General features: G+C 43.9%; 2 protein-coding genes across 2 annotated transcripts in view; both read right to left on the reverse strand.

Moving 5' to 3' along the window:
• LOC125445539 (arylacetamide deacetylase-like 4) overlaps positions 1 to 4,261 on the reverse strand; it is a 9,781-nt gene extending 5,520 nt beyond the window's left edge. Inside the window, exons 1-4 of the mRNA XM_048518626.1 lie at positions 4,085 to 4,261; positions 3,226 to 3,442; positions 1,627 to 1,690; positions 11 to 595 (exon numbers count right to left, since the gene is read on the reverse strand). Coding sequence (XP_048374583.1) covers positions 11 to 595; positions 1,627 to 1,690; positions 3,226 to 3,442; positions 4,085 to 4,261 — 1,043 coding nt within the window. The remainder of the gene's footprint in view (positions 1 to 10; positions 596 to 1,626; positions 1,691 to 3,225; positions 3,443 to 4,084) is intronic.
• Positions 4,262 to 8,073: 3,812 nt separating this feature from the next.
• On the reverse strand, positions 8,074 to 15,126 carry LOC125445540 (arylacetamide deacetylase-like 4). Its single transcript, XM_048518627.1, has 4 exons — positions 14,983 to 15,126; positions 12,773 to 12,989; positions 9,476 to 9,539; positions 8,074 to 8,848 (listed from the first exon to the last, which is right to left on the reverse strand). Exons 1-4 carry the CDS (start codon positions 15,124 to 15,126, stop codon positions 8,074 to 8,076), a joined length of 1,200 nt encoding a protein of 399 aa, XP_048374584.1.
• Positions 15,127 to 15,852: the final 726 nt, after the last annotated feature.

A 15,852-nucleotide genomic window follows, 5' to 3' on the forward strand; every position in this document is an offset into this window, starting at 1 on the left:
AACGTCAGACTCGCAAGTTAAGATGAAAGCTTCTGGAAGTCCTTTCAAAAAGGAGTCTTCAGCCAAAAGTGGGGAAATTTTTCTGTCGAGTGTTAGGTTGATGAGGTTGAATAAATTATTTTTCGAAGAAGCAAGCTGGGCTGGCTTGTGGTTTCGAATTCGGAACTTCTGAGGGACATCACCTGCATTGACCCATTTGCGGTACTTTGTTTGAAGGCTTTCAGGAATTAAATTTCCTGCACTAGCTATGTCAACAAGGGATACGGTGTTTCCCACATATTGGTAACCGAATGCCAACTGATCCGTCCGACTTGGAAGAGGAAAGAAGCAGTTTTGCTGGTAAGAAGGTAAACTGTAGTCCAATGCTTGGAGAAAAGGATTGATCAGCACCTGAGCTCGGACTTTGGGCAGATCAGTTCTGCTTTTCAACTCTTGGCAGAGGGAAGCGGTCACTGTGCCTCCCAGACTGTCCCCACAAAGGATTATACGGGCCGGGTCCACCCCATAATTCTCCGAATTCCTCATAAAGTGAACAGTGGCATCACGACATTCATCCAACTGTTGTGGGAAAGGGCTCTCGGGAGCAAGACGATACCTGTCAATCCCAAAAGTTAAAACAGAATTGTGTCTAGTTAGCAGGATGGACCATTTTATTTACTCGAGTGCCCAGTTAATAGTACAAGAACAAATGTCCTGAATTTATTTGGCTTAACCGGAAAAGAACCCTGGACCGTAGCTCGCAAAAACTCCCCTCTCTGGCCTGCTATACATGTTATGGTATCTCTTTATATGTTACGACATCTCATGGTGGGATCCTCTTTTCCCCCTCACCATCCCACCCCATCCCCTGAATCATGGGCTTCAGGCTCTGATCCTAAAGCATTTTGTCCCTCTTTTTAGGGGTTTTCCTTTATTTTTTTCAGCAGAGGGACAATGAGCCGTGGAGGTAGGTGCAGGAATGTTATTTTATTGTATTATGATTTGCTATTATTGGAAACTTTATTTACCATCTGAAACATATCTCAGTTGGCACAGAGGTTGATGCTGGACATTATTCTCATCTTTGACAATCCCTATTTAAAAATCTTCTGCTGGATTTAGTTCTTACTAATAAGAGTAGTTTTTTCCTATTGAACTGGGCAGAGTGGGGCGGGGCGGGTTCTACTGAATTAGGCAAGGCTGTCTGTCAAAAGATGTTAAATGCTTATTTCTAAGGGATTGATCAATTAAACACTGCAAACATAAGCTCTCAATTATCATTGCTTTTGAATTTCACTTTTGGGGGAGAAAAATGGTTCTAAATTTAAGTCCAAAGTCTTCATTATCCCTTAATTATGTTTTCCACCCCCTCCCATTTTGGACAACATTGTTATTTTAAGAGGAAAATGAATCCGCAAGAGGATTGTCTAACCATGTCCCACTTGAATGCCAGAAACTTTTGCAATGAAGCTAGGGCCCCTTCCGCATATGCAAAATGATGCGTTTTCAAACCACTTTCACAACTGTTTGCAAGTGGATTTTGCTATTCCACACAGCTTCAAAGAGCACTGAAAACAGTTTGACAGTGCATTATTCTGCATGTGCGGAATGAGCCTTAAGTGACAAATGAAATGGTAGTTCACTTACCCAACAGATACGAGCACAGAGTTACTTTCCTTGGCAATATAGCGGCACAGCCTTTCAAAAGAATCTGGAAAAGTATGTTTTTTTTAGAAAGAGTTGTTTGTGCATATATGCATGTATGCAAAAGTTGGCTGTAGTGCTTCAACAACATACGGAACTTCTAGCCTGGCCCATTCCTCACAAGCCCCTGAAAAGGTTTTGCAAATGTTTTTCCCCAAAATGTTGCACACACACGCACACACACACACTCACAGAGTGTGTTTGAACTCACACCCCCGAAAATGCTTTCTGGCTGCCATTTTGTAGTCATTTGGGTTTTTAAAATTTTTCTTAGTTGATATTCACATGGGCTGAAAAAACAGCGGGTGCTAAACAGTGCGGAAAAAAAACAGTGTAAACCCTTTTACAATCAGCTTTAAACCTTTTACACCATTCTCGAATCCATTTTCACACCGCTGTTTTTGGCCCATGCGGAATCAGCCTTAGATTCATAGCTCTGAAGTTTCAAAGGCTCATGATGCTGTTCTCTAGGTGTCATGTCTACATAGCTACATAGACCCAACACCCCCAAAACATTTTTTTAAAAATCCAGATGGAAATACAACGTGAGGTGGCTAGCACGGGCACAGAAAATGGCACTGATGAGGAAGTCTAGGGACAGAGGGGAGGCGTGGGAAACGTGTTAAAGAGATCACACAGCAAAACGTTTTCAAAACATTTTCAAAAAAAGAATCACTAGGAAACAGCATGCAAATAAAACATCTCTTTTTCAAAAATGTCTGGCAATGCTCTAGAACCTATTTTTAAATGCCAAATAAAGGTGGTGGTTGTTGTTGTTATATAAACATCTCTTTTCATTATGTTAAAAAGAAAGGAAGCGTGTTGAGGAGATGAAAACTTTTTGAGTATGGAATGTACTTTTAAAAAATCATAATGAATTGTATTACTTCTTACCCATTTCTTTTCGTATATAAATACAGATGCTTAATTTAAAAAGGATTTTAAAAAGTAAAACATTTTCAGGCAGGAAATAAAACCTTTTGGGCTAAAACCAGGAGGAACTCCATGAAGGAAATGTTTCATTTCCTGCCTCAAAATGTTTGGTTTGCTTTGCGGGGATCGGTTGCCTGTTTAATTTGGCACCTATTTTTCCCCCCAGGTTTCCTTCCTTGCACTGTCTGCATTCTGTTTAGTTTTTCCCTCTCCCCCTATCATTTGGGCCTCCTATCATTTGTGCCCTGTGCTGATGCCAGCACCCATTTTGCTGGGCAAACTGGCATGGATGCCGAGGTACGTGCACTTAGACTAGCACAGGGAAGCAAAGCAGCAGCGTGGTACCCAAACCTGGACATCAGGGCAGATACCCTCGCTGATGCACTGTTGCTGTGCTAACACCTAGGAGGCATTCCAAGAGCAATCCTAGCGGCATTTCAGCCTGCAAACACACTTTTTAGTGGTGCAGGATTATGCATTCAAAATGCACGGCCAAGTCTGTTTAGGGAATGGGCAAAATAGCAAGCTAGCTGGTTAGTTTCATTAGTAGAAACTTGTCTTCTTAGAAACGGGATCCTTGTTTTTAAAATTCAAAAAATGTTTTGTTACCAACGCTCCCAAAGATTCCACTTCCTCCGTGGAAGTACATGACTCCTCTCCTCTTATCAGCCGACGGTTCTCTGGGTTGATAAATCCTCACAAATACGCCTTCGAAGAATGTATTCTCAATGGACAAGGTTGGGTCATCTGACGGAGGAATCCCATCAAAGATAAACCGCACTATGGCAAAGCGTTTGCAGAGACCCATTTTCCAGAAAATGTAATCCTTTTTTTAATGAGGGGAAACGAGAAAAATGAAATAAAACTATTTAAAAATATACCTCTCCAAAGACTTTAGCCTATTTTTTTAAGAGCAACAGTTCAAGATAAGGAAGTGCAAGAGGAGACACAATTTATCCTGATGGAGGCTCATTTTGAGAGGACATAGGGGATCATTCTGTTGTTCAGTCTTCAAGATGGAAATCAAAAGCATTAGAATTCTGGATTGGGTGGCGATTTCTCCCAATTGTTCTGCTTCCTGAACAACCCACCCAACAACAGTTATCAATGAAAGTCTTTAAACATGTTAACACTGTGGAAAATTCAGTGGTCACTACTCAATATTTTGGGAGGGTGGGAGGTTCCTTAAAAATCATACTTTCCAGAGTATTGTTGAAGGCTTTCATGGCCGGATTCAACTGGTTGTGGTGGGTTTTCCAGGCTGTGTGGCCGTGGTCTGGTGGATCTTGTTCCTAATGTTTCGCATGTATCTGTGGCTGGCATCCGTGATACACCTCTGAAGATGCCAGCCACAGATGCAGGCAAAATGTTAGGGACAAGATCGACCAGACCACGGCCACATAGCCCAGAAAACCCACCACAACCATACTTTCCAAAGTTCAATTTCAACTAAATTAAGGCAACTTACCAAGCCAAAGACCATGACCACCGTGATGTGAAGAAATCGCACCTTTAGAGGTTGGCAAACTCCTGGAGGAACTTCAGATGTAGACAAATGATAATACGTAGCCCAGGCCAGCAATGTTAAGTAAGCAGCAATCAGAAAATAGGCTACCTCTAAGAGGATACTCCCAAGAAGAACCATTGGGTTTTGATTCAGTAGCTTATGGCAGAAGAAACACAAGAGGCTTTGCTGGCTGGAACATAGATGTTTCCAAACATGAAAGGAACTCATAAATACAGCAGGAAAAGAAAGTGTCTCCTAAATAGTTCTGCGTTGCATTCACAGTTAGCAATCAGGAATAGACAAACGACTTCCAAGGATGTTACTAGGCCTAATCAATTTAATATGCGCTTTCCGATCTTACATTTCAATATGATTAACTGCATTGGGAGTTGCTATCATAAATATCATTTGAGGGTACATTACACCATCATCTCTCATTGTAATGAGTTTTCACAGGTGTCTCTAAATGATGAATCTCCCATTATTTCGTCCTCACGAGTCACTTATATTATCGAGACGATGATCCATTTGTCAATAACAATGGGTCTTTTAATATGAATGGGAATTTTTCATAAGAAACCCATTGGGAAGTCTATCCCTTTTCATTCTGGAAAGATCCGTATCATATTATATAGGACTCCCGCAGTTACCTCATGTGGAATGTATTACCCATTTTACTGTGCAGAACACATACTTTGCACGTGGCCTTTTACGTATATGTAAAGCAGCTAGCAATTTCAGAGATACGGCACTATTATTACTTGTTTTCATGTATGATTATCATTGACAATGATCTACGGAGCAGTTAGGAGAACAGCATGTATCCACATGATTAGCCAGCTAATGTTTCTAGGCCTGTGTCCAGCACCCAAGGCAGAGAAGCCTACTTAAATCTTTGTCTGCATGTTTTTTGTGTGTATGTTCATGCGCATGGCAGGAAACCAGATTGACTCATGGTTTCTACTCTGTAACCCATCAAACCAGTTCAGTGTTCTGCTAAGGTAGCTTCAGAAAAGCCCTCCCACCATTTTGAGGTACGGCTGTTCTCAACATCTGGTGTCACTGTGGTAGCACAGAAAGTATTCATCCGACAAGTTGTTAAGATTGGCAATGGTCCTGTTACAAATAGAGTCGCTCAAAGACCACAGAGCTGGTTTGTGTAGCCTAGAGTGTGTAGTATTGCCAACAAAGCATCTGTACATTTGTATGTAGGGGATGAGTTCGTTGTAAGGGCAAACATCTCTTGCTTTGAAAGTCCTACGGGGTCATCTGCAACTTGCCCGCACTTTCAACCGCCTCTGTTCTATACACACACAGTGAAATGCTACTGAAGTGATGACCAAATGAATAGATAGCCTTGAAAGGGGGTTTGACAGATACATGGAGGGACGGGCATCAATAGATATTAGCCGTAGACCAGGGGTAGGGAACCTGCGGCTCAAGAGCCGCATGTGGCCCTTCTGCCCTTGCACTGCGGCTCCACAAGCCAAGCCACTGGCCCCATCCTTGCCCGCCCTGCAGGCAGCAGGGCAGGCGCACCAACTGCCCGTGGCTGGCTGGGCCATGCCGCGGGCTTCCCCTCTCGCCTACCCCGTTGGAGCGGGGCAGACGCTTTCCCAGTGGCCGGCGAGGCCGAGCCACTGGCCCCATCCTTGCCCGCCCTGCAGGCAGCAGGGCGGATGCATCCATGTGCTTCTCAGAATGAGCAGAGTAAAAGGTAAAAAAACCAAATATATACAGTGTTATATTTATTTTAAATATCAAAAATTATTTGCAGCTCCAAGTGTTTTCTTTTCCCATGGAAAACGGGTCCAAATGGCTCTTTGAGTGTTAAAGGTTCCCTACCCCTGCCATAGACCCTTTCCGCACAGGCCAATTAACCCAGATATCAGTAAAAAACTTTGCACGGCTCCTGCCCTTAAAGTAAGGCTGCCCCACGTTCCCCCTCCCAAAATGGATTATTTGAAAATCATGCTATTCATGATTCTTTCATTTTACTGTGTTTTGCAGTTGCTCACAAGCCAATGGCTGCCCTGGGAAGCACTTTACTTTGGCCGAGCTTCCTGGTTTTTAAAGGTCCCTGCCTCATGGCTGCATAGGCATGCAGTGTTGCAGGGATGTCTCACAAGACATCAGCATGGCTGCCCTCCCCCGTGGCTATGCAGCATGGGAGGTAAGAATCTTAAAAAGCTGTGCCTCCATGTGAAGGTGACCGGCATTAACTCCAAAGCTGCCTGCATGGAGGTGTGTGAACGTCCCAGGGCTGCACCAGGCTCATGTACCCTGGCTGCACCCCACTTTGTTTTGGCCTTGTGGAAAGGGCCATAGTGATTGAGTGGAACCTCCATTTACAGAAGCAGCAAAGCTCTGAATAGCAGTATGGAGCAAACACCAGGGGGAAATGTTGACCACTGCGTCCTTTTCTGCAGCACTACAAGGCAACATGGCACAGGATCACACAGGAAGATGGACTAGGTGGGCTTTTCTTATTTTGTTCTGTTGTCTTTGAAGGTTAGCTGCCATTAGGGATGCTGCCAGTGTTGGTATGAACCCTTTCAGCTGTCCAATTCTCCTGGTCCAGTGGCCAGGATCAAAGTGAGACAACCTGTGGATTTGTTTTGGTTCAGTGGCAAATGCTTCTAATGCCTTTGGGAGCAGGTTTGTCACTGTGCTCTGGCCATGTTGACAGTAGTAGTCACTTGACCTTTGTTCAAGTTCTGGCCTCAGCTCTTTCTGACTCAACTCCCCCCCGTACTGAAATTCTCTCGTAGGTTGTACCCTAGTGAGTGCCAAAAAAAGGATCTTCTCCCTATTGCCAAACCTGACAGGAAGCTCAACTCAGCCCTGTGTCGACTTTCTGCTAGAAAATAACAGTGGCAGCAGGATTACAATAGAGGTAGCAAATTCTTTGGTGGAGGTATTTAGACTGAAAAAAATCAGATAACCTCCGATGTTGATTTTTAGTGTAGGTAGTTCTGTGTTGGTAGTTTGTTTTTAGCACAAGTTTATAGAATATATTTGTTGCTCTGTTAGTCTACTGGTATTGTATGTTATGATTTGCATATGGTTATTTTATTTGTACGGGCCAGGAGACAACAATAAATGAACGAACGAACGAACGAGCGAACGAACAAACGAACAAACGAACAAACGAACAAACGAACAAACGAACAAACGAACAAACGAACAAACGAACAAACTCACCCTAAGGTTACCAGCCTCCGGATGGTGAGGCTGTGCAAGATTGGCACATACTATAACCATCCATTATTATTCATCACAGCAGTTTTTATTCATAGAATGAAATTTGCCAAAGTTCGTACCACACTTTACCCTCCTGTCAGAATAAATGTGAATCTAAACATGAATCTAAATATGCTGTGTGCAGTCTCTTGAAAAGCAATTTTTATTTGTAGAATGGCATTTGTCAAAAGGAGTAACATGTTTTACCCTTCCGGAAGGCCCCCTCCGCACATGCGGAACAATGCACTTTCAATCCACTTGCACAACTGTTTGCAAGTGGATTTTGCTATTCTGCACAGCAAAATCCAGCTGCAAAGTGCATTGAAAGTGGATTGAAAGAGCATTACTCTGCATGTGTGGAAGGGGCTGCGGAATAAGTGCAAATCTAAATAGGCTGTGTGCTATCTCTCATAGAATGAAATTTGTCAAAAGGAGTAACAAGCTTTACCCTTCTGGTAGAATAAGTGTGAATCTAAATATGCTGTATGTCGCCTCTTTAAAAGCATCTTTTATGTGTAGAATGGCATCTCTATTTTCCCATTGGGTGAGGACCGGCTTATCTTGATGAGTGACGCTTCTTGAAAGAATTGAGATGCCGCAAAGGCATTGCTGGATTCACGGAGCCTCGTGCTGAAATATCGATCTTTCTTGTGCCCTCTCTAAATGATCAGATTTTCATCTTGGGAAAAGCAGACACATGTGTGAATCTACAGACCTTTGATATAATTAACGACACTGTCTGTTCCGGTTTTGGCAGTGGGGAACGTCAGAAGCCAGTGATTCAAAAGGAGCAGGACAGCGTGGAATCCATCTTCAAGGTGGTGCCAGGAAACCGGGACTCCATTCTCTTCGAGTCTTTTCTTATACAGCAGGCCGTCATCCCTCAGCAAATCATATTCACAAGTTAAGATGAACGCTTCTGGGAGTTCTTTCAAAAAGGAATCATCGGCCAAGAGTGGGGAAAGCCTTCTGTCAAGCACTTCGTTTATCAGGTTGAATAAATTATCTTTCGAAGCAGCGCGCAAGGCCGGTTGGCGGTTTCTAATTCTAAACTTCTGAGGGACGTTATCTGAACTGACCCACTTCTTGTATTTCATTTGAACGTCTTCAGGGATGAGGTTTCCTGCAATAGCCATTTCCGTCACTGATAAGGATTGGCCAATATAGTACGCCGCAAACCTCAACCAATCCTTCCGAGTTGGCAGCGGGAAGAGGCGGTTCTGCTGGTAAGAAGGTAAACTGCAGTCCAGCGCTTGGAGGAAAGGATTGATCAGCACCTGAGCCCGGACTTTGGGCAGATCAGTTCTGCTTTTCAGCTCCTGGCAGAGATAAGTGGCCACTGTGCCTCCCAAGCTGTCCCCACAAAGTATTATACGAGCAGGGTCCACTCCATAGTTCTCTGAATTCCTCATCAAGTGAACGGTGGCGTCGTGACATTCATAGAACTGCGACGGGTAAGGGCTCTCGGGGGCAAGACGATACCTGTTAACACCAAAGCAAAGACGTTAAACCAATGGAACATTTTACATACCTGTGTCCCATGTCGATGGGGCTGAGAACAATGTCCTGAATTTATTGACGATTCTGCTTGGGTAGAGCTTGATTTGAGATGGCCGGTGAAGATATCTGAGAAAAGGAGCAGTGACTCTTGGAAGCTTATATCCCAAAAACCTTCTTGGTGCTACTGGACACAAATCTAGCAGTTCTGGTGCAAACCAACACAGCTACCCTGAGAGACTGCTCAAAAAGAAAATACTGTTGGATCCTAACTTGTAAAAAAAAATCCTTCTCTGGTTTGATCTGATTTCTATTAAATGACAAGGATCCCTTCACGGATAATTGAGTTAATTACATCCACTTCTTCTTCCACATAACCATTTTGACTTCAAGTTAAGACTTGTCCCAATCCAGAAGTCTGCTACTGCCTGGCAGTTACCGAGACTGATTTCCTTTTATTGCTGACAATCTCTGGCTGGTTAATGAGTTCATCTATTTAAGCAACCCGAAAATATTCGAGTCATTATTCCCAAGGGATCAATCAATTAAATTGTGCAGCCTGCTGTTTCATTCAGAGTTGTCTGATTTAACATCTGAGAATAACTCACTTACCCTACAGAAAAGAGAACAGAATCACTTTCTCGGGCAATGTAACGGCACAGTCTTTCGTAGGCATCTGGAAAAGAATGTTTTGGTGAATATAAAAAAAATGATAATAATAAGCCTTTATTTGGCATAACAATAATCATAACACAATAAAAAACCTGAGATAAAAGGTACACAAATACAAAGGTTTAAGATAGAATATAAATTATTGATTGTGCATCACCTCCAGTAAAAATCGTGCTACCAATTCACAAGTTTCATTGTCAGAATTGTCCAGAAGGAAAGGAAGTCTACCTGATTCTCCCATTTCACTAGGTATCCTAGAAAGAATATTGGAATATTTTGATCTGATATTGGCAGATCTGATATATTTGATCTGATATTCACTCCCTATTTGCATTTTTTGACTCCCTGTTTGTATTTTTTGACTCCCTATTTGTATTTTTTGACTAATCCTATGCAGAGAAGAGCCCTCACACTTGCTCGCTTCAATGTTTTCCCCTCCACTTTATTGCGTGGTAGATTTAACAACTTGGAAATGAGCGAACGGGTATGCTCTTGTGGTGAACAACAAATTGAAACATTGGCACATCAACTGCTTTGCTGCCCTAAATCTGCAAATATCAGATCTTTTGGTGAATAGTGTGTATTGGTGGCAGGGCAGGATATACCCTTGGACCTAGCCATAAGTGGCAATTGCTGGGCAACCACAGTGATAAAGAAGAAGAGGAAGAGTTGGATTTAAATCCCCCCTTTCTCTCCTGTAAGGAGACTCACGTGACAATCCTGTAAGGAGACTCACAGTTTACATGACTTGTCGATGCCCAGCTACTTGTTACTTAAAGGTAGAGAAAAATGGGGTATAAAAACCAACTCTTCTTCTTCTGCTGACATCTGAAAGACCTTGGTTTCAATCTCACTCTGCTGTGGAAGCTCACTTCAGTGGCTTTGGACCAGTCACACATTCTCAGGGCCCTTCCGCACATGCAGAATAAAGCACTTTCAATCCACTTTCAATGCACTTTGCAGTTGGATTTTACTGTGCGGAAGAGCAAAATCCACTTGCAAACAATTGTGAAAGGGGATTGAAAGTGCATTATTCTGCACGTGCATAAGGGGCCTCAACCTCAAGACAGAGCTATTCCACCGGGCTTTTGGAGTGGCCGGCCGTGGTTCCACGGCCCACCACTGAAATCAAAGCTGCCTGTCTGGACCACCTTGGTTGGGCCCTAATTCCATCCTGGGCCCTGCCTACCTCCCCCCCTTCTTTCTTCTTCTTTTTTGGCCTTTTAGATCAGGTGCCTGTGTGTGTATGTTTTACACAATTTTGTTGTTTTAATTTATTTATTGTTATTAACTGCTGTTGTGTTATAATGGGTTCAGTTTTTATGCTGTATTAAATTGCTGTTGGAAACAGCCATGTTGTGAGCCGCCTCGAGCCCTTCGGGGATGAGGCGGCCTATAAATTTAATTAATACATCAATAAAATAAATAAAACCCACCCTACCTCACAGGGCTGTTAAGAGGATAAAATGAAAGAGAAGATGATGTGACGATGCAAGCCGCTTTGGATCCCCACTGGAGAACAAAGCAGGATATCAGTGAAGTAAATAAATAATCAACCTGGCTGAAGATGGGGGAGCAGATAAAAGGTAAGTTAAGTGGAAGACAGGAAGAAGAGAAGGAAGCAGGGGAAAGTGAAAATATGAGGGCTGCCAGGAGAAAGAAAACAGGAAATAGTTGGTGGACGGAATTCAGCAGAGAGCCAGGCACCCCCACGCGTCCTTGAAACCAGGACAGAGCTTTCTCGAGACCTGACTCAGTTGATTCCTAGCCATACAGCAGCAGTAAGGAATGCCCATTTAAAACTCTGCAGGGCCCAAACCATGCAGCTGCACAAAGGGGAAACACAAACCAGGGCTCTTTTTGCTTGGGATAATGACACAGGGCAGGAGTGCCTGAGGTACTGAGGCACACTGGGGCCAGAAAGGTTTTTTTTTTTAAATGGTTGTTTTCCACAGCTGCTATGTGATTGGCAGGGAAAGGAAGTCACATCCAGGAACCCAGATACGACTTGTTTGAAATGTCTTGTGTATTTTAGCCCTCTGGGATACTCCATCGATGTGATGGGCTACAATTTCAGAGCAGAAAAAAAGGAACTACTTCTGTCCCAAATGAGTGGTCACATTTTGGGGTTCCCCACCAGTGGGCATAGTGGTAGCTGCAAGCATTGATAGTTTTGAATGCAGAATAGACACAAAGGACAGTGGAATTCATGGCTGTACACTACAAAAAAAACTGTGTTTGGCTCCTTGGGACCCCTACGACCGTTTGCAATCTGGAAAACGATAGCAACAGCTTTGGAAAATAAATGTCAGTCCTGGAAAATCCCACCTGTGTTCAGCCTAACAATATTGCTATCCAGGCAACATTGGCAGTTTATACTGATGTCCCATTTCCGCTGCAGATACCCATCAAATCATTCCTCAGGGTCAGATAAGAACATAAGAACAAGCCAGCTGGATCAGACCAGAGTCCATCTAGTCCAGCACTCTGTGCCATCTACGCCAAATGGCTCCACTCCTGGTGCCTTTGGGAGCTCACATGCAGGATGTGAAAGCAATGGCCTTCTGCTGCTGCTGCTCCTGAGCACCTGGTCTGCTAAGGCATTTGCAATCTCAGATCAAGGAGAATCAAGATTGGTAGCCATAGGTCGACTTCTCCTCCATAAATCTGTCCAAGCCCTTTTTAAAGCTATCCAAGTTAGTGGCCATCACCACCTCCTGTGGCAGCATATTCCAAACACCAATCACACGCTGCGTGAAGAAGTGTTTCCTTTTATTAGTCCTAATTCTTCCCCCCAGCATTTTCAATGAATGCCCCCTGGTTCTAGTATTGTGAGAAAGAGAGGAAAATTTCTCTCTGTCAACATTTCCTACCCCATGCATAATTTTGTAGACTTCAATCATATCCCCCCTCAGACGTCTCCTCTACAAATTAAAGAGTCCCAAATGCTGCAGCCTCTCCTCATAAGGAAGGTGCTCCAATCCCTCAATCATCCTCGTTGCCCTTCTCTGCACTTTTTCTATCTCTTCGATATCCTTTTTGAGATGTGGCGACCAGGGAGTCAGGAAAAATCCAGTACACCAACATAACCTTTGGTCTTGTTGGTTTGTGTTGTATTTATTTTTGGTTAGTGTGAGCCCCCTTGAATGCCTTCAGAGAGAACTTGGGATAGAAATACTTTCATTAAATACATTTCAAAAGGCCTTCTTAAAAAATTGGGAAGGGGAGTTTAGTTACCAACGCTCCCAAAGATTCCACTTCCTCCATGGAAGAACATAATTCCTCTCCGTGGAACAGCAGATGGTTCTTTGGGCTGGTAAATCCTCACAAATACACCATCAAAGAATTCATCGTTGATTGACAGGGATGGATCATCTTTGGGACGAATTCCGTCGAATGCCCTGTTCACTATGGTAAGCCATTTGGTAATACCCAGTTTCCAAAAGATGTAATCCTTTTTGCAGTGGGAGAGGGAGAGAGAGAAAAAAATAGGAAAAAAAATATAGAGAATTATATCTGCACAGATTCGAAAGTCACTTTACTGTAGCAGGGCCACACCAGTGGTTTGAGTTGAAGATGAAATGGGAGACTTTTTCTATCCCCAAAGCTCAGAAATTCACCCTCAACCATCCTGAGGGTGGCTCAGGAGACAATTGTACTGTTCAGCCTTCCAGGCAAGAATGAACAGCCTTAGACCCCAATCCAGAGTGGGTGGGGTGAATCTCCCACTTGATGCGACACAGACTCACACTGATGAGGTGCCCCCTGCCAGCAGCGAGTCACCCACACCCCCAGGGGGTGCTGTGAAGCTCCGTAGAGCCCACACCTGAAGTTCAGGTGGCTGTGACACTCACCTGGTGTGGAATTGCATGCTGATGGGGGAGAAGGCATTCCGGGGGTGCAGGAGCCAATTGTAGATGGCTTCCACCAGCATTGAGCCCTTGGATGACACTACACCCAGTCCAAACTTGCACTGTGATTTTCACAATACAAGTTCCTTTCCCATATGGGGTTTCCTGTGCCACTAGGGAACCCAATAGGAGGAGGCACAGCTGTGATGCAGCCACACCTTCCCCGGCCGGACTGGGCTGTTAGAATAGTACATTAGGACAACATTTTTCTGGAAGCAAGGCAAGAACTGAATTTGTTAATCATGAAAGTCTTTGAAGATAGACAGACAGACAGACAGACAGACAGACAGACAGACAGACAGACAGACATTGCCATCAACTTATGGTGACCCCATAGGGTTTTCAAGGTAAGAACATTCGAAGATGGTTTGCCATTGCCTGCCTACACATAGTAACCCTGATCTTCCTTGGTGGTCCCCCATCCAAGTACTAACCAGGACCAACCCTACTTAGCTTCCTCCCGCCAAACTGGGCTCACAGCGGCTCACAGCATATTTATACAATACAACGTCCCAAAATACCATATACATTAATACTATAAAAATAGATAATCTAATCAACCAAATACAAATGGTGGTAAAAAAAAAACTTAGGGGTGGAACAATATACCACCACCACCACTCCCAAGGGCAGAAAGGAGGCCAGCAAAGATGGACCTATTATGCCCTGTTGCTGCCCTCAACTATGAGCCTGGTAGAATAGGTTTGTCTTACAGGCCGTGCAGAGTTGAGATAACTCCCTCAGGGCCCTGGTTTTGTTTGACAGGGCTGGGGCCAGAGATGAAAAGGCCCTGGCTCTAGTTGAAAACAGCCAAGGCCAGGGATCACCAGCAGGTTGTATTGAGGGAGCATGAAGCTCTCTGAGGGACATATTGGGAGAGGCGGTCATACAGATGTGTGTGTGTGTACATATATGTTTGTAAGTATATTAAAAACCAGTGTGGTGTAATGGTTAAGAGTGCTGGGCAGAGGCATATCTAGGAATAATGTAGCCCAGTGCAAAATCTGAGTTTTCTGCCCCCAACCCCATATGGGCGGCCGCCCTCCTGCACCATGACCAAACAACTTTTTTTGCATCTGGTCATCTCAAATTCACTATCACATTATAGAACATGCCCTAACTCACAAATCTGAGGCGGGGAGGAAAAGGGGCATGGGGCGATTTTCCACCCCCACGTGACTAAATGGCCACAGCCCAGGGGCATTTGACCCCATGTGTCCCCCTGGGCGGTATGCCTCTGGTAGTGGGCTCTGATCAGGAAAACTGAGTTTGATTCCCGCTCCTCCACCTGAAGCCTGCTGGCTGACCTTGGGCTAGTCACAGCTCTCTCAGCCCACTCTCAGCCCATGGGGAGGCAGGCAATGGCAAACCACCTCTCTTGCCTAGGTCTCTTGCCTAGAAAACCTTACAGGGGTTGCTATAAATCAGCTGTGCATTGCCATAATGGATTGGCATGCCATGACTCTTGCAAGGCCAGACTGTAGGGGCGCCGGTCACCTGTCAAAGTTAATGCGAAGCCAAGTCAAGGTAACTCACCGTTCCAAAGAGCAGCAGCAGCACAATGTGAAAGAAGCGCACTTTTAGAGGCTGGCAAACTCCAGGAGGAACTTCACTGTGGGCGTAATGCTCAAATAAACACCAGGATAACAATAGTATTAAACTGGCAGTAAGCAGACTCATTGCTAATATGGCGAAGAAGTCCATATAAGAATCCATTGGTTTCCCCCCACAAGTTTCTTCCAGCAGAGAATCCAGCTGTGACTGTTACCCTGCCCAGAAAGTTTTCCAAGAATTATAAGAACTGGCAGCTATTCTGACTGAAGGAAGCATCTCCTGATTGGTTCAGGGCAGCGTTCATAGGGTGTTTGTGAGGAATGGCAAAATTGCTTTCAGATACCAGTCAACAGTTTAATATGTACATTATTTTTTATAGCATCATTTCCATCTTTGCCGAGATGAGTGAGGAGTTGCTATTAAAAGGATGATTTGCGACTGCATGACACAATAATTTCTTTAATTAGAGAAGGAGTCCTGGGGCCCCTTTGAAGCCTAACAGAATTTCTTCCATCATCAGGTTTTGTGAGTCAGATGGATATCATAAAGCAAATACTGTATGCACGCTTTTCCTCGAAACGATACCATCCTACCACACATTCATATTAAAGAATCATATACAAAACTTCTTAGCTGTGCAGAAACTAGCATATCAAATGTGATCTGTCCACAATGCTGCAAACACAGTGAAGCACGAGCTTTAAAGGGACTGCGGTGTTGGAGATTATTGCACAGAGAAGGTGCTAACACACTGATTAAATGGGCAAAAAGGAATTGTTTATTAGGAAGTACATTTAGAATAGGAAAGAGGGAGAGATAACATACTGCTACCTTGCTAGCTAGGAAAAGTCT

Source organism: Sphaerodactylus townsendi, linkage group LG16 (genome assembly GCF_021028975.2).
Source record: "Sphaerodactylus townsendi isolate TG3544 linkage group LG16, MPM_Stown_v2.3, whole genome shotgun sequence".
Taxonomy (NCBI): Eukaryota; Metazoa; Chordata; class Lepidosauria; order Squamata; family Sphaerodactylidae; genus Sphaerodactylus; species Sphaerodactylus townsendi.

What these genes read in the sequence shown, in the direction of transcription:
- LOC125445540 (XM_048518627.1), bottom strand. Translation starts at nt 15,126, where the DNA reads ATGAGTCTGCTTACTGCCAGTTTAATACTATTGTTATCCTGGTGTTTA. An exon ending in TGGAATCTTTGGGAGCGTTG is followed by an intron (nt 9,540 to 12,772) that starts GTAACTAAACTC and finishes ATTCTTTTCCAG; the next exon opens with ATGCCTACGAAAGACTGTGC. An exon ending in TCTGTTCTCTTTTCTGTAGG is followed by an intron (nt 8,849 to 9,475) that starts GTAAGTGAGTTA and finishes TGGTGTTAACAG; the next exon opens with GTATCGTCTTGCCCCCGAGA.